General features: G+C 39.7%; 1 protein-coding gene and 1 pseudogene across 1 annotated transcript; one reads left to right on the top strand and one right to left on the bottom strand.

Moving 5' to 3' along the window:
* Nucleotides 1-381: 381 nt before the first annotated feature.
* On the bottom strand, nucleotides 382-15,842 carry LOC149190396 (G-type lectin S-receptor-like serine/threonine-protein kinase SD2-5; annotated as a pseudogene).
* Nucleotides 15,843-24,744: 8,902 nt separating this feature from the next.
* On the top strand, nucleotides 24,745-26,175 carry LOC149190395 (uncharacterized). Its single transcript, XM_089410500.1, has one exon. The coding sequence runs from the start codon at nucleotides 24,745-24,747 to the stop codon at nucleotides 26,173-26,175; it is 1,431 nt and encodes a 476-aa protein (XP_089266626.1).
* Nucleotides 26,176-26,319: the final 144 nt, after the last annotated feature.

Genomic DNA, 26,319 nt, shown 5'->3' with positions numbered 1-26,319 from the left:
AGAATATTCATAATATTAAAAATATTATTACATATAAATTAAAGAGAATTTGTGTTAAGATAGAGAACTAGAAATTAAAAGAAAATTAAAATACTTTAATGAAGTCACTAACAGTATTTTAGAAGATAAAAAATTTCTTTTTGACTAACCTTATTTTAGAAGATAAAAAATTTCTTTTTCTTTATTCTGTAAAGAAAAAAATCAACATTACTAAAAACAATATAAATTCCCATAATATGCATGGTGAAAAATTCCCATAATATGCATGGTGAAACCCACATTAATAGTGAAAAATAAATAAATTCCCATAATATGCACGGTGAAATCAACATTAACCGTGTAAATTTATCTATAGAATTGTGATGACACCTGGTTAAATTGTCATCCGGGTGCACCGAGTTGTATGGAAGGAATGGTGAGACTGGAATTATCTAAGCTCGTGAAAATGGATTCATCTGAGCCGGCCACTGGTTTCACTGTTCCGCCAGCGCCTCTGTTGTTCCCAACTATGGACCCCTCGTTCTGTTCTTCGTGATCTCCATTTGCATCATTCATGAGCTCATCATACACATATCCTTCGAAGAATTTGGGCCACCTCTGTGACAGTCACATGGGAGCATCAGGAACATCCCATTCTCCCGCCAGCATCTTCAGGGCAACGCTCATTGATGGCCTCTGGTTGGGGTTATCCTGAATACACTAGAAAGCAACCTTAGTCGTCCTGGTAACACCCTCTGTGTCCACACTGTTATCCCCGAGCCTCTTATCAACCAAATCCATATACCTATTCTCCAGCGCCTTCAGCATGGCCCAAGTCGGAAAATAACGGAGCTGAGGATCGGCTGCCAAGGGATCAAAGTTCTTCCGGCCGGACACCAACTCCAGTAACACCATCCCGAAGTTGTACACATCACATTTCTTGGTGGCAATAGAGTAATGAAGCCATTCGGGGGCCAGGTACCCTGGAGTCCCTCGCACTGCTGTTATGACCTGTGTCATGTCGTTGTTCAGTAGCTTCGACATGCCGAAGTCGGCAACCTTGGGATTGAATTTTGTGTCGAGCAGGATGTTCTGAGGCTTTATGTCCAAATGCATGATGACTTCTCTGCACTGCTCGTGCAGATAAACCAGGCCCCTGGCAGTCCCCATTGCCACGTTGTAACGCTGTTCCCACGTCAAACACTCTTTGTTGTCGTCTGGACCCGAGAGGAGCCATTTATCCAAAGAACCGTTGTCCATGAGCTCGTAAACCAGGAGCCTCTGGTGTGAATCGGCGCAGAATCCTCGTAGTCTAACTAGATTCATGTGGCTTATGCTGCCGATCGTGGCAACTTCGGCTCTGAATTCCTTATAGCCCTGACTCGGCCCGTCCAGCTTCTTAACGGCAACTCCGGTTTGGTCCTTTAAAATGCCCCGGTACACCGATCCGAACCCGCCTGTCCCGAGCTGTCTACTGAAGCTATCAGTGGCTTCCTTTAGCTCGTTATACGTGAACCTGGGTGGCAGCCCTGGAAGCGTCTTCAAGAAGGCTTCCTCCTCCATTTCTTCCGGATCGCTCTCTTCTTTATCTATGACTGGCTCCTTCGCTCTGGTCCTTCGCACTATTATGATCATTATCAGGCAGAATAACAGAGCCACGGCCACCGAGCTGGACGTGATCCCGGCTATGCTGCCGATACTCAGGGAATTCCTAGACCCGGATGTCACGTTAGGAGGCAACTTACTGAGAACCTTGATATAAGCCTTGTATATCTAGTTCGCAGTGAATTTCATGGTCGATAGCGGGCCGTTTGCAAGGTAACAAGACGAGGAACTGCTGCGGAAGAAGGCGGCACTGCAGGAGCAACTGGAATTGCAGAGGCTACTGCATTTTCCGACCGTGGAGACGCCCGCTTCAGGCTCCAGGTAGTCGTTGGGATAATAATCCACACTGTTGAGGAGCATGAAATGGTCAGTCGCCAACCGCTGGCTGCACGAGGGTTCGCCCTCTCTGCTATAACATCCCTGCGTCACGTCCAGGGACTGAATTTGCTTGAATTGATCCAGCGTCCCGGAGCCCGGGCAGCTGCACTGGCCTTTGACACAGATGCCATAAGGCCCGCAGGCTCTAGGTAGTAAACAATACTTATTAGATTGGTCCAGTTCCCAGTCGCTTCTCCAGCTTGTGACATTGTTCTGTCCCGGTGCCGGAGGGGCTTTGTACACGCGAAGGTTGCCATCGCTGTCCAGTCTTAGGAACCTGTACTCGTTTTCATTATTCAAAATAGGAGGATCAATTGGTAGAGATCTATTCCCATTAACGCAGGAAGAAGATGAAGACAAATTGCTGATAGTTTCATATAATGAAACCGTCAAATTCTGAATTGTGTAGACGGCTTCGGAGGTGAGAGACGAGGAATTATAAAAGCAGGGCTTGAGAATACCTTGGTAGTCTAGCCCTTGCAGCCCCATAGACCAATAAGGCTCCTGGATTGAGCTTGTGTAGAACAAAACCAACCCTCCCGGTTCCATAACCAGCTTATAAGATCCAACACTCGTATTCGTCGCAGATGAATCCGAAACAAGTGCCTGCCCCCTTTTCAGAGCCTCCCAGATTTCTCGGACCGCCTTCCTGCAGAGAGTAGTTTCCATACACAAGGGCCCGAGAAAATTTGGTGTTGACGCGTGGCTGTCTCCATACGTCACCATTTCAGATTTCTCGGGTACTATTGTTCAATCATGTAATGGTTTCCGATATTGTTGTCCACCGTCCGATTCGATTGAATGTTCTCCGCCGTTGATCGTTTGAAACCAGCATTCGGGCCTGCAGCAATTCAATGCATTGCGTGGAGTGAAAGACCTTGGGTTGACCGTCGTTAATGAAATTAAGTGTGTTCGTAGGATAGTTGGTAAACATTTTATTTTTAATATATTTCTTTATGCACGAACGTATGGAGAACTTAAAGATAGGTATGGTGCATTTAAAGAAAAGCATGGACTTTGTGTTAATTTTTTGTTTTTACGCAATGTAATATCCAAAAGAAGAGGGAGCTCGTATATTATGTTTTTTTTTGTTATTGTATTGATTACACACTAGGATGAAATGAGTAGAATTTTTCGCAGCAGCGAGGGATGAAAAAAACAGGAGGAGCGCACATGGTTTTGTAAGCCTGTGTAAATTTTGTTTTTACAGGAGTATGTAAAAGAAGGTTTTACACCAGTAAGTAATGTTTTTTTTCACTGCAATGAATGTAAATGAGAGTTTTACCCAGCAGAGTAAATTCTCATGTGGAGACAGAGTAAATTTTTTTTGTTGAATGTATTTTTTGTGGTGAATCCCTCTCAGCAAAGAGGATGAATATGTATCAGCCATATATTTTAATGAATAGAAATGTTTTTATGGTGGTGAAATACTCTGTTTCTCAGTAATTTTTTTTAAGCCTCCCTGTGCACAAAAGGATCCTGGAAAGGTGAAACAGAGCATTGCCTCTGTGGGTTTGAATTGTTGGTTTTGGTATTTTCTCCATTCAAAAATACCCAACAGTGGTATCAGAGCAGGCTTAGGCTCTTTAAAGAAGTTAAAGAAGCTGAAGGGAGAAGGTTGTTGCTGCAGGAAAACTTCTCAGGCAGACAAAAGACTCAGACAGCGAAGGATTCAGGTATTCTTCAAAGCTTTCTTGTTTGGTACTGTTGAAACAGTCAGTGTTTAAACACACAGTTAAGAATTCAGAGGCATAGTTGAGGATACAAGGAATGGCTAGCACAAGCACTGGTATGGGTATGTTTAATACCCAGCTCCCACAGTTTAATGGGAAGAACTATGACTACTGGTCAATAACTATGAAAGCCTTGTTTGCTTCCCAAGACTTATGGGAAATAGTTGAGGAAGGTTTTGAAGAACCAGCAGATGAAACTGAGTTCAATGCATTAACTTAGGGAGAGAGAGATCTCCTGAAGAGCAATAGGAAGAAGGATTCAAAAGCCCGTATGTTGTTGTATCTAGTAGTAGACCAGAGTGTGTTTCCAAGGTTAGCAGCAGCTAAGACAGCAAATGAAGCATGGCAAACCCTCAAGACAGCCTATCAAGGCATGGAGAGAGTGAAGACAGCAAAATTACAATTGCTGAGAAAGGATTTTGAGAACTTGAACATGAAGGAGTCAGATAACATTGACTCATTCTTCACTCATGTGATTGGTGTAATCACACAAATGAGAACTCATGGAGAAACCATTGAAGATAGAAGGATTGTGGAGAAAATATTGAGGGTCTTACCCTCAAGGTTTGATGCCATAGTCACCACCATTGAAGAGACAAAGGATCTCTCAAACTATTCAGTTGATGAGCTACATGCTTCGCTGATAACACATGAGCAGAGGTTGAGTAGGAATGAAAACTCATCTCTAGAGCAAGCCTTCAAGACCCAGATGTCCTTTGGAAGAGGAAGAGGAAACCGAAGAGGAAGAGGCAGAAGCCAGAACAGAGGTGGAAGGAACAGCCCATCAAATGCACAAGGAAGAGGCAGCAATACAAATCAGAACCAAGGCCAAGGCAGCAGCCAACAAAGAGAACAGTATCATGCTCAAGGACAAAGGTATGATAAATCTAATGTTCAATGCTATTATTGCAAAAAGTATGGACATTATGCAAGTGATTGTAGAAAGAAACAGCATGATATGAACAGTAGACAAAATGCAAATGTTACAAGAGAAAACAGCAGTCAAAATAATGTGTTGTTAGCCTGTAACATGGCTGAAACAAACAGTGAGGACATTTGGTTTTTAGACTCAGGTTGCAGCAACCATATGACAGGAAACATAGCCTTCTTTTCTGCTCTAGATCAGAATGTGAAATCAGAAGTTACACTAGGAACTGATAGTAAAATCTCTGTTATGGGAAAAGGGGAGGTAAAAATATTTACAAAGCAAGGAGAAAGGAAAACCATAGCAGATGTATACTATGTCCCTGGAATGAGATGTAACCTCTTGATTATTGGACAGCTTGTCCATAAGGGGTATAATGTTTTCTTTAAAAATGATGTATGCACCATCATGGATATAGCACCCAGCAAAAGATGCATTGCTGAAGTAAAAATGACAAGGAACAGGATGTTCCCTCTCAGGATCAGGGCAGATTTGAAAAACAAAAATGAAATTGCAGCAGTTACCCAAGAGGCCTTCCAAAGCGTGCCAAAGGATGAAAATTGGTTGTGGCACTTGAGATTCGGGCATCTAAATTTTGGAGGTCTAAACTTGTTGAGTAGGAAAGGAATGGTAAGAGGATTACCATTGATAGAGAAACCAGACAGCCTATGTGAAGGTTGCATTTTGGGAAAACAACACAGAGAAAGTTTTCCATCAGGGAAGAGCATAAGGGCAAAGGCACCCTTAGAGATCATCCACTCATATTTATGTGGACCGATGCAAGCTCCATCACTAGCAGGCAGCCAATATTTCCTAACATTCATTGATGACTTTACAAGAAAGACTTGGATATATTTCCTTAAAAACAAAAGTGAAATGTTTGAGAAATTCCAAAACTTCAAGGTATTTGTGGAAAACCAAAGCAGGCTGCATATAAAAGTTTTGAGAACTGATAGAGGAGGTGAGTATATCTCCAAGGAATTCCTAAGATTTTGTAGAGAAAATGGAATTCATAAACAGTTTACAGCAAGGTACACTCCGCAGCAAAATGGAGTTGCTGAAAGGAAGAACAGGACCATCATGGATATGGCGAGGAGCATGCTGAAGGCAAAGCATTTGCCAAATGATTATTGGGCTGAAGCTGTAAATTGTGCAGTGTATATTTTGAATAGGTGTCCTACAAAAGCAGTGATGAACAAGGTTCCAGAAGAAGCATGGAGTGGGAGAAAGCAAGGAGTCACCCACATGAGAGTTTTTGGATGTGTGGCCTATGCACACATACCAGATCAGCTAAGGAGGAAGTTGGACAGCAAAGGGGAGAAAAGCATCTTCATTGGATACAGTGAGGAATCCAAAGCCTACAGGTTGTATATCCCATCTACCAAGAAATTTTTCATCAGCAGAGATGTTCAATTCATTGAAGAGGAAGCTTGGGATGGAAGCATAGAGAAAACAGTGAATGTTAAAAACTGTTTGTCTCATGATGAAGATGATGAGGAGGTGGCTTAAATGCATCCCCAAACAGCAGCGCCAACACAAGGACAGCAAGGGACACCATTGAGGATAAATGAGAGTGCTTCTCCAAGCACACCACAAGGAGGAAATTCAAGTGCATCTTCAAGCACTTGCACACCAAGTGAATGAGGTAAGAAGTTTAGAAATCTAAGTGAAATTTATGAAGAAGGAATGAATTCCTTATTTGCCTTGTTTTGTCATGTTGATGATCCTATTCATTTCGAAGATGCTATTAAAGATAAAAAATGGATAGAAGCTATGGATGAGGAGATGAATGCCATAAAGAGAAACAAAACATGGGATTTGGTTGAGCTACCAAAAGGTAAAGAAGTTATTGGAGTGAAATGGGTCTATAAGACCAAAAGCAATGTTGAAGGCAAGATAGAAAGGCACAAGGCAAGGCTGGTTGTCAAAGGGTACAAGTAGCAATATGGGAGAGATTATGAGGAGACTTTCGCACCGGTTGCAAGGATGGAAACCGTGAGAGCAGTGTTGTCCATAGTAGCTCAAAACAAATGGAAAGTCTACCAAATGGACGTGAAGTCAGCATTCCTAAATGGAGTGTTAAAAGAAGAGGTGTACATTGAACAGCCTCTCGGCTATGAGAAGAAAGGTGAAGAGCACAAAGTGTGCAAATTGAAGAAGGCTCTTTATGGGCTGAAGCAAGCGCCAAGAGCATGGTACAGCAGGATAGATTCATATCTATTGGATAATGAATTTGATAAGTGTGAAGGAGAACCCACCGTCTACATCAAAGAAAAAGATGGTAAAATTTTAATTGTTGTCTTGTATGTTGATGATGTGATTTTCACAGGTAATGATAATCAACTCATTGAGAATTTTAAATCAGTCATGAAAGAGGAATTTGAAATGACTGACATGGGTTTCTTGAGATACTTCTTAGGCATAGAAGTAGATCAAAATGAAAAAGGAATTTTTATATCTCAAGCAAGATATGTAAATCAAGTTTTGGGCAGATTTAACATGCAAGAATGCAAGGCAGCCATCACTCCCACAGTGATGGGATTAAAGCTCAGCAGAGAGGACAGCAGGAAGGATTTTGATCCTAGCTTGTATAAAAGCATTGTGGGCAGCCTTATGTATTTAACAGCAACTAGGCCTGATTTAATGTATGCTGTTAGTTTGATTTCCAGATTTATGGAGAGGCCAAAGGAGGCACATTGGCAAGTAGCAAAGAGAATTTTAAGGTATGTCAAAGGTACCAAAATGTTTGGAATTTTATATAATGTCTCAGAACATTCAGATTTGGTTGGATACACTGATAGTGATTGGGCTGGAAGTGTAGATGATCGGAAAAGCACTTCCGGTTATGCGTTTCATATGGGTTCAGGAGCCATTTCATGGGCTTCTAAGAAGCAGTCCATTGTAGCATTGTCTACAGCAGAGGCTGAATATGTGGCAGCTACAGCAGCAACATGTCAAGCAGTGTGGATGAGAAGAATGTTGAGGAGCTTAGGCCAAGAGCAGGCAAAAGCGACAGTGATTTATTGTGACAACAGCTCAGCTATAGCATTGTCAAAGAATTCAGTGTTTCATAAGAGAACGAAACACATTGATACAAGGTTTCACTACATCAGAGAATTGGTGAACAATGGCGAAATCGTCTTAGAACATTGTAGGACTCAGGAACAGGTTGCAGACATCTTGACAAAGCCATTGGATCAGAAAAGCTTTGAATTTTTGAGAAAGTGTCTGGGTATGACTGAATGCCCAGCAGTTGAAATTAAAGGGGAGTGTTGAAAACGTAATTCCAACAGCGGGCTGAGTTGACCCGTGGAGCAGCCGTACCAACGCCCAAACCACCAGAACAAAACCACAAACCAGCTTGAGATTTCTCGGACCGCCTTCCTGCAGAGAGTGGTTTCCGTACACAAGGGCCCGAGAAAATTTGGTGTTGACGCGTGGCTGTCTCCATACGTCACCATTTCAGATTTCTTGGGTACTATTGTTCAGTCATGTAATGGTTTCCGATATTGTTGTCCACCGTCTGATTCGATTGAATGTTCTCCGTCGTTGATCGTTTGAAACCAGCATTCGGGCCTGCAGCAATTCAATGCATTGCGTGGAGTGAAAGACCTTGGGTTGACCGTCGTTAATGAAATTAAGTGTGTTCGTAGGATAGTTGGTAAACATTTTATTTTTAATATATTTCTTTATGCACGAGCGTATGGAGAACTTAAAGATAGGTATGGTGCATTTAAAGAAAAGCATGGACTTTGTGTTAATTTTTTGTTTTTACGCAATGTAATATCCAAAAGAAGAGGGAGCTCGTATATTATGTTTTTTTTTGTTATTGTATTGATTACACACTGGGATGAAATGAGTAGAATTTTTCGCTGCAGCGAGGGATGAAAAAAACAGGAGGAGCGCACATGGTTTTGTAAGCCTGTGTAAATTTTGTTTTTACAGGAGTATGTAAAAGAAGGTTTTACACCAGTAAGTAATGTTTTTTTTCACTGCAGTGAATGTAAATGAGAGTTTTACCCAGCAGAGTAAATTCTCATGTGGAGACAGAGTAAAATTTTTTTGTTGAATGTATTTTTTGTGGTGAATCCCTCTCAGCAAAGAGGATGAATATGTATCAGGCATATATTTTAATGAATAGAAATGTTTTTATGGTGGTGAAATACTCTGTTTCTCAGTAATTTTTTTTAAGCCTCCCTGTGCACAAAAGGATCCTGGAAAGGTGAAACAGAGCATTGCCTCTGTGGGTTTGAATTGTTGGTTTTGGTATTTTCTCCATTCAAAAATACCCAACAGGCAGCAGGGTGTGCGTGGGATGATCCCAGCTCTGCCACACGACATTTGAACCCGCGGACACAAGCGAGGAATTCGTGGTATTATAGATCTGCAAATTGTCGTTATTCGCCATTAAAATACCATTAGACTTACCAGTACCGATACTCCAGACCACGGTTCCATCGGAGTCTTCCAGTACAAGATCCCCATGATTCCCCAGCTTGAGCAGAGCACCCTTGGCCACCGGCCGGTTTTGGTTTGCTGTCCAAACCTCCATTGCATGAAGCGAGGTGTGAATAAATCCTATTACAACAGACAGAACGAATTTGCCAGAAGAATTTACATCAATGAATCCCAGCCCAAATATGTCATTCTCGCTAACAATAGCGTTCCCATTCCCATCTGTAACTGCTCTGAGGGGCCCCTGCATGGTGCTGTACCTAGTGTTGGGTATTTTTGAATGGAGAAAATACCAAAAACCAAGATTTAAACAAACACCACAGAGGCAATGCTCTGTTTCTTTTACTCCAGGATCTTTTGTGCTCAGGTAAGATTAAAAAATTTCACTGAGAGACAGAGTATTTCACCACCATAAAAACATTCTATTCATTAAAAACTGATACAAACTTCATCCTCTTTTACTGAGAGGGATTTACCACTGTAAAATCCTTTTTATATTCACTGCTGTGAAATCTCCATTTACATTTACTGATGTAAAACTCTTTTTACAGGCTGCTGTAAAACAAAAACAAATTACATTTGCATCCAAAACAAATGCGCTCATGGATATTACTAAACCTTCAGCACATAAAACATTTTCATTTCACCTTGCATTTTCACCGTTCCATTACAAAAGTCAAAACAGAACATTACAAAGTATATTTTGAGCACTGCTGTGCATATATCTCTGGTTCTCTCTCGCTGTTGCGAACACCAGTTGTTCTCTTTCTCCCGTGTGCAACACATACAATGATAAAAGTCAACACTCAAACATAAAAAACTTATTACATACGATTTCATATATTTAATACATGCCGTATATAAACAAATATATATAAAAAATATGGGACATATGCCCATCACCATATTAAAGGCCACCACTTAATTCTACGTTGACACATTAAACTTCATGTCCTTTCTTCCACGGCGGTCAACCCAAAAATTTAACACTCCATGCAATAGTTTTAATTTGGTGCAGGTTCGTATGCAGCTCCAGGTGATCAACGGCGGAGAACATTCAATCAAATCGGACGGTGGACAACAATATCGGAAGGCACTTTGTCACCTAACTTTATCGCCCGAGAAAACTACGTTGGCTGATGTCAGGGGAGAGCCACGCGTCTGCTCCAGATTTTCTCGGGTTCAAGAGTACGGAGATTCCCTTCGCCGGAAAATGGACCCGAGAGCTCTCCGGCGGGTTTGCTCGACGGTTTCTGGCGTCTGCGTTGAAATTACGACTTCAACACTCCCCTTTAATTTCAACAGCTGGGCATTCGGTCATACCCAGACACTTTCTCAAAAATTCAAAGCTTTTCTGATCAAGTGGCTTTGTCAAGATGTCTGCAACCTGTTCTTGAGTCCTGCAATGTTCTAGGACAATTTCTCCATTGTTCACCAATTCTCTGATGTAGTGAAACCTTGTATCAATGTGTTTCGTTCTCTTATGAAACACAGAATTCTTTGACAATGCAATAGCTGAGCTGTTGTCACAAAAGATCACTGTCGCTTTTGCCTGCTCTTGGCCTAAGCTCCTCAACATTCTTCTCATCCACACTGCTTGACATGTTGCTGCTGTAGCTGCCACATATTCAGCCTCTGCTGTAGACAATGCTACAATGGATTGCTTCTTAGAAGCCCATGAGATGGCTCCTGAACCCATATTAAAAACATAACCGGAAGTGCTCTTCCAATCATCTACACTTCCAGCCCAATCGCTATCTGTGTATCCAACCAAATATGAATGTTCTGAGGCATTATATAAAATTCCAAACATTTTGGTGCCTTTGACATACCTTAAAATTCTTTTTGCTGCCTGCCAATGTGCCTCCTTTGGCCTCTCCATAAATCTGGAAATCAAACTAACAGCATACATTAAATCAGGCCTAGTTGCTGTTAAATACATAAGGCTGCCCACAATGCTTTTGTACAGGCTACGATCAAAATCCTTGCTGCTGTCCTCTCTGCTGAGTTTTAATCCCATCACTATGGGAGTGATTGCTGCCTTGCACTCTTGCATGTTAAATCTGCCCAAAACTTGATTTACATATCTTGCTTGACATATAAAAATTCCTTTTTCATTTTGATCTACTTCTATGCCTAAGAAGTATCTCAACAAACCCATGTCAGTCATTTCAAATTCATTCTTCATGACAGATTTAAAATTCTCAATAAGATAAATATCATTTCCAGTGAAAATAACATCATCTACATACAAGACAACAATTAAAATTTTACCATCCTTTTCCTTGATGTAAACTGTGGGTTCTCCTTCACATTTGTCAAATTCATTATCCAAGAGATATGAATATATCCGGCTGTACCATGCTCTTGGCGCTTGCTTCAGCCCATAAAGAGCCTTCTTCAATTTGCACACTTTGTGCTCTTCACCTTTCTTCTCATAGCCGAGAGGCTGTTCAACATAAACCTCTTCCTTTAACACTCCATTTAGGAATGCTGACTTCACGTCCATTTGGTAGACTTTCCATTTGTTTTGTGCTGCTATGGACAGCACTCCTCTCACTGTTTCCATTCTTGCAACCGGTGCGAAAGTCTCCTCATAATCTCTCCCATACTGCTGCTTGTATCCTTTGACAACCAGCCTTGCCTTGTGCCTTTCTATCTTGCCTTCAGCATTGCTCTTGGTCTTATAGACCCATTTCACACCAATGACTTCTTTGCCTTTTGGTAAATCAACCAAATCCCATGTTTTGTTTCTCTCTATGGCATTCATCTCCTCATCCATAGCTTCTATCCATTTCCTATCTTTAATTGCATCTTCGAAATGAATAGGATCATCAACATGACAATACAAGGCAAATAAGGAATTCATTCCTTCATCATAAATTTCACTTAGATTTCTAAATTTCTTACCTCTTTCACTTGGTGTGCAAGTGCTTGAAGATGCACTTGAATTTCCTCCTTGTGGTGTGCTTGGAGAAGCACTTTCATTTATCCTCAATGGTGTCCCTTGTTGTCCTTGTGTTGGTGCTGCTATTTGGGGATGCATTTCAGCCACCTCCTCTTCATCTTCATCATGAGACAAACAATTCTTGACATTCACTGTTTTCTCTATGCTTCCATCCCAAGCTTCTTCCTCAATGAATTGAACATCCCTGCTCACAAAGAACTTCTTGGTAGATGGGATGTACAGCCTGTAGGCTTTGGATTCATCACTGTATCCAATGAAGATGCATTTCTCCCCTTTGCTGTCCAACTTCCTCCTTAGCTGATCTGGTATGTGTGCATAGGCCACACACCCAAAAACTCTCATGTGGGTGACTCCTTGCTTTCTCCCACTCCATGCTTTTTCTGGCACCTTGTTCATCACTGCTTTTGTAGGACACCTGTTCAAAATATACATTGCACAATGTACAGCTTCAGCCTAATACTCATTTGGCAAATGCTTTGCCTTCAACATGCTCCTCGCCATCTCCATGATGGTTCTGTTCTTCCTTTCAGCAACTCCATTTTGCTGCGGAGTGTACCTTGCTGTAAACTGTTTGTGAATTCCATTTTCTCTACAAAATCTTAGGAATTCCTTGGAGATATACTCACCTCCTCTATCAGTTCTCAAAACTTTAATATGCAGCCCGCTTTGGTTTTCCACAAATGCCTTGAAGTTTTCGAATTTCTCAAACACTTCACTTTTGTTTTTAAGGAAATATATCCAAGTCTTTCTTGTAAAATCATCAATGAATGTCAAGAAATATAGGCTGCCAGCTAATGATGGAGCTTGCATTGGTCCACACAAATCTGAGTGGATAATCTCTAAGGGTGTCTTTGCCCTTATGCTCTTCCCTGATGGAAAACTTTCTCTATGTTGTTTGCCCAATATACAACCTTCACAAAGGCTGTCCGGCTTCTCTATCAATGGTAATCCCTTTACCATTCCTTTTCTACTCAATAAGTTTAGACCTCCAAAATTTAGATGCCCGAATCTCAAGTGCCATAACCAGTTCTCATCCTTTGGCACGCTTTGGAAGGCCTCTTGGGTGACTGCTGCCATTTCCCTTTTGTTCTTCAAGTCTGCCCTGATCCGGAGAGGGAACATCCTGTTCCTTGTCATCTTCACTTCAGCAATGCATCTTTTGCTAGGTGGTATATCCATGATGGTGCACACATCATTTACAAAGTAAACATTGTAACCCTTTTGGACAAGCTGTCCAATACTCAAGAGGTTACATCTCATTCCGGGGACATAGTAGACATCTGCTATGGTTTTCCTTTCTCCTTGTTTTGTAAATATTTTTACCTCTCCTTTTCCCATAACAGACACTTTACTATCAGTTCCTAGTGTGACCTCTGACTTCAAGTTTTGATTTAAGGCTGAGAAGAGGGCTATATTCCCTGTCATATGGTTGTTGCAACCTGAGTCTAAAAACCATATGTCCTCACTATGTGTTTTAGCCATGTTACAAGCTAACAGGACATTTTCTTGACTGCTGTTTTCTCTTGTAACATTTGCATTTTGTCTGCTGTTCATATCATGCTGTTTCTTTCTACAATCACTAGCATAATGTCCATACTTTTTGCAATAATAGCATTGAACATTAGATTTATCATACCTTTGTCCTTGAGCCTGATACTGATCTCTTTGTTGGCTGCTACCTTGACCTTGGTTCTGATTTGGATTGCTGCCTCTTCCTTGTGCATTTGCTAGGCTGTTCCTTCCACCTCTGTTCTAACTTCTGCCTCTTCCTCTTCGGTTTCCTCTTCCTTGACCTCTTCCTCTTCCAAAGGACATCTGGGTCTTGAAGGCTTGCTCAAGAGATGAGTTTTCATTCCTAGTCAACCTCTGCTCATGTGTTATCAGTGATGCATGTAGCTCATCAACTGAATAGTTTGAGAGATCCTTTGTCTCTTCAATGGTGGTGACTATGGCATCGAACCTTGAGGGTAAGACCCTCAATATTTTCTCCACAATCCTTCTATCTTCAATGGTTTCTCCATGAGTTCTCATTTGTGTGATTACACCAATCACATGAGTGAAGAATGAGTCAATGTTATCTGACTCCTTCATGCACAGATTCTCAAAATCCTTCCTCAGCAATTGTAGTTTTGCTGTCTTCACTCTCTCCATGCCTTGATAGGTTGTCTTAAGGGTTTCCCATGCTTCATTGGATGTCTTAGCTGCTGCTAACCTTGGAAATATACTCTGGTCTACTGCTAGATACAACAACACACGGGCTTTTGAATCCTTCTTCCTATTGCTCTTCAGCAGATCCTTCTCTCCCTGAGTTAATGCATTGAACTCAGTTTCATCTGCTGGTTCTTCAAAACCATCTTCAACTATTTCCCATAAGTCTTGGGAAGCAAGCAAGGCTTTCATAGTTATTAACCAGTAGTCATAGTTCTTCCCATTAAACTGTGGGAGCTGGGTGTTAAACATACCCATACCAGTGCTTGTGCTAGCCATTCCTTGACTGTGTTTTTTTAAAAAAAACTGACTGTCTCTTCAATAACAAACAAGATTGCTATGAAGAATACCTGAATCCTTCGTTGTCTGAGTCTTCTGTCTGCCTGAGAAGTTTTGCTGCAGCAACAACCTTCTCCCTTCAGCTTCTTTAACTTCTTTAAAGAGCCTGAACCAGCTCTGATACCACTGTTGGGTATTTTTGAATGGAGAAAATACCAAAAACCAAGATTTAAACAAACACCACAGAGGCAATGCTCTGTTTCTTTTACTCCAGGATCTTTTGTGCTCAGGTAAGATTAAAAAATTTCACTGAGAGAGAGAGTATTTCACCACCATAAAAACATTCTATTCATTAAAAACTGATACAAACTTCATCCTCTTTTACTGAGAGGGATTTACCACTGTAAAATCCTTTTTATATTCACTGCTGTGAAATCTCCATTTACATTTACTGATGTAAAACTCTTTTTACACGCTGCTGTAAAACAAAAACAAATTACATTTGCATCCAAAACAAATGCACTCATGGATATTACTAAACCTTCAGCACATAAAACATTTTCATTTCACCTTGCATTTTCACCGTTCCATTACAAAAGTCAAAAGAGAACATTACAAAGTATATTTTGAGCACTGCTGTGCATACATCTCTGGTTCTCTCTCGCTACTGCGAACACCAGTTGTTCTCTTTTTCCCATGTGCAACACATACAATGATAAAAGTCAACACTCAAACATAAAAAACTTATTACATACGATTTCATATATTTAATACATGCCGTATATAAACAAATTTATATAAAAAATATGGGACGTATGCCCATCACCATATTAAAGGCCACCACTTAATTCTACGTTGACACATTAAACTTCATGTCCTTTCTTCCACGACGGTCAACCCAAAAATTTAACACTCCACGCAATAGTTTTAATTTGGTGCAGGTTCGTATGCAGCTCCAGGTGATCAACGGCGGAGAACATTCAATCAAATCGGACGGTGGACAACAATATCGGAAGGCACTTTGTCACCTAACTTTATCGCTGATGTCAGGGGAGAGCCACGCGTCTGCTCCAGATTTTCTCGGGTTCAAGAGTACGGAGATTCCCTTCGCCGGAAAATGGACCCGAGAGCTCTCCGGCGGGTTTGCTCGACGGTTTCTTGCGTCTGCGTTGAAATTACGACTTCAACACCTAGGAAGGCTGGAGTTACTGATAGCTACTTGCCAATTGGAAGGCAGTTCAAAGAACTTCCCTTCGATTGCCCCAATCAAACACAACAAAATGAAATGACACATTGCATCATAGGGCTTCATGGCTTGTGAAAAGCCAGACCTTTCTGATATCTACTGTTTCCTCCACGGCCTGACAATGTGATAAATTTTCAGCAGGCTATCAGTTTATAGTTACAAGGGAAATGACACATTGTTTCCTTCATTTCATTTTTCTTGGGTTAAAACTTCCTGATTAAATTAATCAAGAGAATTACCTACACTGAAACAATTCTGCACTGTTAGTACCTAACTGAAACAATTTCCGCACTGTTAGCTTCATTTTGATTACGTCCAAGGCCTTCTGATTAAACTAATAAGGGAAAGTAGGTACCTACCCACTTCGCTGGAACAATTTTCATATCGTTTCATTTCAATTAGGTCGAAGACTACTGATTAAACTAATAAAGTACCTAGCTATTTGGCTGGTTCGATTTCCTATTTAGGCTGAAGTGCATTGATTAAATTAATAAAGAAAAGCAGCTGCCTAATTCGCTGGAGCATTTTCTACATTGTTTCCTTTATCTTTTTTAATCTGAAAGTGACTGATTAACGAACCAGGTAAAGCTGCCTAGCATGTAGATCTTATTGTAATTGCCCATTGATATGCTTTGGACAACTAACCTTGAAGTTTGCAATCAAAATAGTCAAATTCGATGAATTTCAAATAAATAAATCATTGGTCCAGTGAAATGTGAGCTGGCTTTGGTGGTTCGATGAATTTCAAATAAATAAATCATTGGTCCAGTGAAATGTAAGCTGGCTTTCACCAATTTACATAGGATCATGGGACGAAGAGAGGATAGGTTGGATCTTTAAAGTCTTCTCTCCTCAAATAAATTTACATTAGATAATGGGACGAAGAGAGCATAGGTTGGATCTAGAAAGTCTTCTCTCCTCAAAGAAATTTACATGAGATAAGGGACGAAGAGACAATATGTTGGATCTAGAAAGTCTTCTCTCCTCAAATAAATTTACATGGGATAATGGGACGAAGAGAGGATAGGTTGGATCTAGAAAGTCTTCTCCCCTCAAATAAATTTATTTACATGAGATAATGGGACGAAGACAGAATAGGTTGGGTCTGAGGGTCTTCTCTAATAATGAAATAAATTACCCACACGGCGATGGTAGACTCGTTATAAATTTATTTGCACCTACAATATATACAGCTCATGCTCGAATCCACGTTATATTCTCCATAGTTCATAGACCAATTGCTATCTGACGAGCGTTTTGATCTGAGACTGCTCACTCACCATTCGCACGGTTGGTGTTTACTCAGAAAAAGAGAAGATATTCTGCAGTAATGACCTCGAAGCATTTAATTATAATAGCATTGAGAATCGTGAATTCTCTCCTGCTTGTGGCGTTTCTACGACCTACATTAACGCAAAACAGCCTTCTGGTCCGATTCTACAACGCCAAGTGTTTACAAAGAAGAATCGATCGTGCAGGGAGTAGGCGCAAATCGCTTCGCTACCGACAAATCCATGGAGTATCTATGGTGGAATTGAGATATTTGACTTCGCTCAAATTCCGAAACATTTTTAAAATCTGTAATATATATGGTTGGTTTCGTAAGTAGGTTAGAGTTAAGATTTTTATTGAATTGAAAAACAATTTACCTATATATATGGTTAATTTAGTAAGCAGGTTAGCGTTAAGTTTTTGATTGAATAGAAAAACAATTTATTTATAGTGAGATGTTATCATCAGATTGGATAAAAAAATATGGATGCTATTATTATGATGTTATTATTGGATAGAATTAACACAACCACATTTACTAATGTGATTGATAAATGTGGATAGACATATATGAAACATATATATAATCACATTTTCTAATGTAGTTGATATACCCGGATAGACTTATATCAACTACGTTAATAATTATTATGGGTATTTAAAATTATTAATAACTATATAAATAACTATATAAATATTAACAACCATATTATTTATATATATTACTGTATAAATATTATAATAATAATATAAACTCTTAATATATATTAATTAATAATAAGAATAACTCAGAACAATATTAAATTATCATTATATTATTTAAATAATCTAATAATATAAAATTATAAAAAAAATAACAACAATTATATTGTATTGTTATTATAATAATAAAATATAATAATAATAATAATAATATTTGATTATAATATTATAATAATATTATATTATTATTATATTATTATTATATTATTATAATAATATACCGATATAATTATTATTATAATAATAATATAATCAATATTATTATAATATTATTAGGATTTTATAGTATTATTATAAACATATATGAAACATATATATAATCACATTTTCTAATATGGTTGATATACGCGGATAGACTTATATCAACCACATTAATAATTATTATGGGTATTTAAAATTATTAATAATTATATAAATATTAACAACCATATTATTTATATATATTACTGTATAAATATTATAATAATTATATAAACTCCTAATATATATTAATTAATAATAAGAATAGCTCATAACAATATTAGATTATCATTATATTATTTAAATAATCTAATAATATAAAATTATAAAAAAAATAACAACAATTATATTGTATTGTTATTATAATAATAATAATAATAATAATATTTGATTATAATATTATAATAATATACAATATAATTATGATTATAATAATAATATAATCAATATTATTATAATATTATTAGGAGTTTATAGTATTATTATAAGCATATATGAAACATATATATAATCACATTTTCTAATGTGATTGATATACGCCGATAGACTTATATCAACCACATTAATAATTATTATGGGTATTTAAAATTATTAATAACTATATAAATAATTATATAAATATTAACAACCATATTATTTATATATATTACTGTATAAATATTATAATAATTATATAAACTCCTAATATATATTAATTAATAATAAGAATAGCTCATAACAATATTAGATTATCATTATATTATTTAAATAATCTAATAATATAAAATTATAAAAAAAAATAACAACAATTATATTGTATTGTTATTATAATAATAAAATATAATAATAATAATAATAATAATTGATTATAATATTATATTATTATTATATTATTATAATAATATATAGATATAATTATTATTATAATAATAATATAATCAATATTATTATAATATTATTAGGAGTTTATAGTATTATTATAATATTTATATGATAATATATAGAAATAATCTCGTTGTTAATATTAATATAGTTATTAATAATATTTGATTATAATATTATATTATTATAATAATATACAAATATAATTATTATTATAATAATAATATAATCAATATTATTATAATAAGAACAATAAAGACCAATTATTTATTATTTATGATAATTAATAACTATAGAAATAATAGCAACTATATTCTTATATAATTATATATTTATGATTATTATGATTATAGACCAAAGTTTGGTCTCAGTGGACATTAACCATCATCATCATCATCAATAATATAAACTATTATTATTATTATTATTATTATTATTATTCTTAGGCTTTAGTATTTTTAATATTTATCTTAGGGTTTGTATACATAGGGTTAATTATTATCAGTATTTAGGATTATTAATAACTATATAAATATTATCAAACAGATTTAGGATAATTAATAACTATACAAATAATAGCAACTATATTCTTATATAATTATATATTTATGATTATTATATTAATATTATTATAATAATATAAACTCTTATTATTATTATTATTATTATGATTATTATGCTTTAGTATTTTTAATATTTATCTTAGGATTTGTATACATAGGGTTAATTATTATTAGTATTTAGGATTATTAATAACTATATAAATATTAACAACCAAATTATTTATATATATTACTTTATAAATATTATATTAATATTATAATAACTATATAAACCCCAATACATATTAATTAATAATAAGAATAGCTCATAATAATATTAAATTATCATTATATTATTTAAATAATCTAATAATATAAAATTATAAAAAAAAAATAACAATTATATTGTATTATAATTATAATAATAAAATATAATTATTAAAATAATAATAATATTATTATTTCATTATAATATTATAATAATATACCAATATAGGCCCGTTCGTCACCTTACACCCTTGCTTCGAGCTGGTTGACCTGCTGGGATATTGAGGGGGTTTCGCTGTGCCGCTATCTCCCGGTTGACAACCCGCAGACGGTTCGCTTTACCTACTGCACTCGGTCCGTTCCCTGGGCACTGTTTTCTCTCCAGTTTTTCCTGCTATCCGAGGTGTCCGCCGTTCCAAGAAGCAGCTGGCGTCATGGAGGAACTTGAAGCCGTTGATTACTCTGAAGACCCGCTGGAGGGGGTCTCCATCTGGCGCTCCTCTTTCTCCACATCAGAAGGTATGTACAGCTCTGGCCTCACCGAGAATTACCCCTCATATTCCTTGGTGGAACCGTCACGGTTACATCCTGTGGTCCTCCCGGACGACCCTCCTACCTGGCCATCGCTTTCTACCCCCCCCACTCCCCGGCAACCCTTGGTTTCGTTTCCGGCTGTTTGAACCCTAACCCTGGTTTGGACCTCCCGGTGTCTGGAGCATTTACCCGACCGTTTCTCCCCCCTTCGATTCCCATTGTTTCGGCTGGTATTACCTCTCAAGTCTCCTTCGCCCCCCCGTCCGGCAGCTTCACCGCAGTTCCACCGCTCGCCGGTTCCCTCCCTGTCACTGTGGGTATCACTTACCCATCCTCGTCTAACCCTAACCCTCCCCCCCGGTTGTATCAACCCCTCCTCCGAACCGGTCTCATAACCAGCCTCCCCCTCTAGGACCAAAGAAGAAGTACAAGTGTTTCAAATCCAAGGCAGACGACATCTTTCTCAGATTAGAGGAGGACATTCAGTGGGGAGAGACCATGGACTTCGCTGACAGGGTACTGGTTGGACGCATCAGAGGTCGGAATTACACAGCCGCTTGCTTGAAGACCTGGGCAACGGAGGTATGGGGTCACCATCTGGTGGACATCCCCTTCGTGCAAACTTTCGTGAGGGGATGGTTCGCCTTGAGATTCACTCGTGCCGACCACACCAATTGGGTATTGTCCTCTTACTGGCATTTTGAACACGCCCCGGTGCTCCTCAAGCGATGGACGCCCCTCTTTGACCCCGAGACTGAGCAGATTGGCATTGGACCAGTTTGGATTCGACTCTCGGGACTTCCCCTGCAATACTGGTCAGAAGACATCTTCCAGCGGATTGGCAATGCGATAGGCTCCTACATGGACTACGAAAAATCAGACCAACACACAGGCATGATGGCTTATGCTCGGATACTCATCAATCTGGACACCAGTGGCGGATTACAGGAATACATTACTATTCAATGGAGGGACACATCACGCAAACAGATCATTGACTATGAAGGTATCCCGTATCGCTGTCGCAGATGCCACAAAGTGGGGCACCTATACAGGGATTGTCCTCTCCTCCAGAAAATCAGGGATAATGCACAGGGCTTGGAGACTGAACATCCCAAAGGAAATCCCTCTCGGCAAAATTCAAAAAAGAGTCAGGAGGAGCGAGTCAAGGATGCAGGGGAGTCCCACGGTACTCCTGATAATGCGGACGCAGTAAAGGGCACCTCAGATACACACCCTCCATCGCCACCTCCAGCAAGCACCGCTCCTGATCAGGAGGACTCCTCGACGCCGGGTATGTTACTTTCATCCTCCTCACACATTCCTCCTGTGTCTTGCATATCTGAAGTTATTGCATCTCATCCCATCATTTGCACATCTTCCCCCCTATCGGCGCTCATGACCTCTGTGGGTTCCCTTAGTACGCAGGGCCTTGCCCCTCCATCCTCCCTTATCTGCTCCCTCCCTCTCCCCGCTCCCGCCTCATCCCCCTGTGTTCCATCCCTGTCATCTACCTCCCTCCCTTCCCACTCCATCCCCTCCCCCTCTGTATCTCCCCGGTACTCACTCCGCTCCAGATCGAAGGAAAGAAGCTTCGATGCATTTGGTCTGGACCCTGAGGCTACCCCTATTACCCATAAGAACTCAAGAGGCTGACCTTCTCGCCTCACAAAAGCCAGACATACCGCGGGTGAAGAAGTTGCCCTCGGGCGACAACAAACCATTTTCAGGGCCCTTAGAGCTAGGAATGGCCCGCAGTTTCACCCAACATGAAGATTCTATCATTCAACTGCAGAGGGTTTGCTAGCATGCCCAAAAAACTAGCGCTCAGAAGACTGCTCACCTCGTCTCAGTCGGACATTATTTTTTTACAAGAAACTCTCTGTTTAGCTGAACCTCTAATACACACACTTAATTCCTGGCTGCCTAATTGGACCTTCCACGCATTGGATGCGTCTGGGAGATCTGGGGGTTCTGCTATTGGGATAAGCAACAAAGCTATGGAGATCAGGAATATTTGGGGAGGCAGAGGCTTCATAGGATTGGATATTTTTGCCCACTCTATGGAGTTGGAAATTCGCATTTTGAATGTTTATGGTCCTTGCGCCGACAGGGCAAACTATTGGAGAACCTTACTGGACTCTGACCTCCTACAGGCAGACAACATCATTCTTGGAGGGGACTTAAATTTTTCGTTGGGCTTCTGCGAATCTTGGGGACACTCGGCCCAGGTAGACTGCTTATCTGATACTATCTCTAACCTACTTGAGGAACATCAGTGGGTGGACATTCCTTCGGCTAGGATTCAGTTTACTTGGACTAATAATCGCAGTGGAGATCACAGTCTGGCCAGAAGACTTGATAGATTTCTCATCAAGGAAGCTCTTCTTAGCAGACTCCCCCGCATTCGTCAATGGGTTGGGACTGGAGGCATCTCAGATCATCGACCAATATTCTTGGAAATGGCCGATGTAAATCAGAAGATCAGGAGCCCCTTTAAATTTAATGCCTCTTGGCTAAGAGACCCTTCGTATATACAGTTGGTAACCAACTTTTGGCAGACCAACCCCATCCTGGATGGAGAGGATCATACTGAAGGCTTTATAAGGAAATTATCTGAACTAAAGAGGATCTCTAAAATTTGGGCTCATCAGAAGCGTATGAATGATGACAACTCTCTGAGGGAGGCAGAAAGGGCCATTGCTGCGCATGAGGACACATCTAACGGTACCTTCCCTACACCAGAAAGCAAAGAACTCTACACCTCCCACATCATGAAGCACTCACAAATTCTGAAGGAAAGGGAAGAAAGCTGGAGGCTCAGGAGTAGGGCAATATGGCTCACCGAAGGAGATGATAACACAAAGTTCTTTCATAAATTTTCCAACGGCCGCAAAGCCATCAACACTATTTGGGAATTGCGCGATGAACAAGGACACTTAGTATCATCTCAGAGGGATCTGGCTAGATTAGCTATAGAGCATTTCAGGAGCATATATAAAGCTCCTAGAGCTGTGAACATCTTGGAGATCATGCGGGTGGCTGAACATTTCCCCAGATTCGTACAACAGGAAGACACGGAGGATCTGTTGATGGAAGTATCAATGGAAGAGCTGGAGGCAACCTTAAAATGGTTCAAAAAAGATAAGAGCCCTGGTCCAGATGGGTGGACCATTGAGTTTTACATAGCTTTCTTTGAAATCCTTGGGAATGACCTGCTCAAGATCGTGGAGAACTGCAGAAGGAGTGGCAGAATATCTCCGGCCATCAAATCCACATTCATAGCCCTCATACCGAAATCTGACAATCCTGCCTCTTTCAACGATTTTCGTCCCATTTCCCTCTGTAATTGTCTGTATAAAATTATTGCAAAGATCATCGCTAATCGCCTGAAGCCTATCCTCTCTCGACATATATCATCTGAACAGTTTGCTTTCCTACACCACAGACAGATACATGAAGCTATCGCTACAGTGCAGGAACTCCTCCACACCATGCAAATTAAAAAGCAGAAAGGTATGATACTTAAGGTGGACCTATCTAAGGCCTTCGATAGAGAAAATTGGCTCTACATCAGACTACTGCTGACCCACCTAGGATTTCCTTTTGCATATATCAAATGGATAATGAGCTGTATAACAGATGTATCTTACAGTGTGCTACTTAATGGGGAAGCTACAACTTTCTTCAATTCGGAGAGAGGCCTCAGACAAGGATGTCCACTCTCGCCCTTATTATTCTTACTTATAATGGAAGGATTAAGTAGGACTATTACATCTTCTCGCGATAGAAGTCACCTGTCAGGCATCAAAATAGCTGAGAATTTTTTCCTCACTCATCTATTATTTGTTGACGATATTCTCATTTTTTTAAATGGCAGTATTGGGGATACCACGGCCCTCCAAAACATCTTCAATCTATTTCAACAAGCCATAGGGATGGTGATAAATGGTAGTAAATCCATGATCACTACGGTTGGTTGCTCACAACATGAGATCACATACACATCTCAGCGCTTTCCTTTTACCTCTCTGAATCTGGCAGAGGGTATAAAATACCTGGGATTTAGATTAAAGCCTCTCGGATACAGGATAGCAAACTGGACATGGCTCATTACGAAAGTGGAAAAGAGACTTCAGATATGGTACCATAAATACCTATCTCGGGCAGGTAGACTGATCCTCATCAAGGCGGTGATTGAAGCAACTCCAGTCTACTGGATGACCCTATCCTAGATACCAAAAGGTATTCTAAACAGATTACAAAGTATATGCTGCAGATTTTTATGGAAGGGTAATCAACCGAGAAATATTTTTACCTGGGTCAAATGGGACACTATTGCAAAACCCAAGAGATGGGGAGGATGGGGCATCAAGAGGCTTGATCATTTTTCCAGAGCCTTGGTGGCTAAGCTTGGTTGGTAGCTTATTACCACCAACAATATATGGTCCCGAGTTGCACATGTGAAGTATATCTGGCTTATGAACCCGATGGACTGGTTCAGACAGCAGCATAGAACGATAAATAACATTTCCAATATCTGGAAATCGGTCATCGGTACACTACCTCTCCTGCGAGAAGGAATCACATGGCGTATCAAGGAGGGAAATATTGTTCGAATCGGTTTGGATCCGTGGGTAGGCTGTGGCAATGCTCATAGACTATCTGCAGACTTAATAAGGTATCTATACAGCAGGGGTATCACCCACATCAAGCACACTGGCGACAACAACAACTCCTCTTTTCTTCATCAGGCATGGATATCGGCTCGTGAATTGGACATTCTGGTTCAGTGGCAGCATGAATGGCAGGACTATACGGATGCCCTTACCCAGGCACACATCCGTCTCACTGATGGACCGGATGAGATAATCTGGGCCTTTGCCAAACACGGTGTATACTCCCCGAAACAGGGTTATATTAGGCTAATGGAACCACACAAGCCTCAGAACATTCTTCCAATTTGGAAAATACTCTGGAAGCTCAAGGCAGCCCCCCGCTCTCGCTTACTGATGTGGAACATCCTTTTTGACAAGATTCCTACCGGGACTAATCTGATGAAGAGATCGTTTTATGGCCCTTTCTGGTGCCACCTGTGTCACAGAGATGAAGAAAGCACAGAGCACCTTTTTCTAAACTGCCCCACAGCAAAGGAATTTTGGAACTCCATCATTGCTCACTATCCTACCTTAAAAAACTGGCATGGGCTCAATCTTATGGATGCCTGGAATACATGGTGTCAAAATCACAAAGGAAAAACCACAAATATGCCTCTTCTTGTATGTTGGGCACTATGGATTGCTCGCAACCAGTCTATATTCAACCATAGATCCCCCCATTGGCCTGCCATCTTGCTCCATACCATCGCTGATTTTGACCTGCTTCCAGCCGAAGATTCCAGCACCCCTCCACGCACCATCAGACCTGAAACCATTGACAAATCTAAGCCCTGGGCTTACTTTGATGGCTCTGCACAGGAGGCGGGATGTGGGGGCGGGGCCATCCTTCATCTTAATGAAAATCATTGCTTCAAGATCCAAATTAATTTAGGCAGGGGAACCAATAACTTTGTTGAACTATGCACAGCAAAACATATTATCCACTTTGCACTGCAAAAACAATGCAGACACCTGCAGCTATTCGGCGATTCTAAAATCATTTGCAACTGGTTGAATGATGCATCTCATTGCAATGCATTTTCATTGAGGCATATATTAGATGAAGCTAAAAGATTGATTACATCCTTTGACTCCTTTGTCTGTCAACACATTTACAGGGAACAAAATACAGGGGCAGATCAACTATCCAAAGAGGCAGCGCATAGACAAGGAAACGACTGGTTGATACAGGAAGAGATCGACGGGACCTTCTACCAGCATTACCACAGACCTTTTGATGATCTTACAGATAATGGGCTATAAGGCCCACACCTATTTTAGACTATCTTTGTATTTACTGTACATATTCTACAACTTGGTACTGGTTACAAACTCATTTTTGGATACTTAAAGTTTTAGTGCTCTCTGCGAAGAGCCGGATAGATTTTTGATCATACTTACTACAGC

This window comes from Pinus tabuliformis, chromosome 3_1 (genome assembly GCF_031772625.1).
Source record: "Pinus tabuliformis cultivar Carrire ecotype Pingquan chromosome 3_1, CPIR1, whole genome shotgun sequence".
Classification (NCBI taxonomy): Eukaryota; Viridiplantae; Streptophyta; class Pinopsida; order Pinales; family Pinaceae; genus Pinus; species Pinus tabuliformis.
The sequence above is the reverse complement of the archived record's forward strand: the minus strand, read 5'-3'. Positions and strand labels throughout refer to the sequence as shown.

What these genes read in the sequence shown, in the direction of transcription:
- LOC149190395 (XM_089410500.1), top strand. Translation starts at nt 24,745, where the DNA reads ATGGACTGGTTCAGACAGCAGCATAGAACGATAAATAACATTTCCAAT.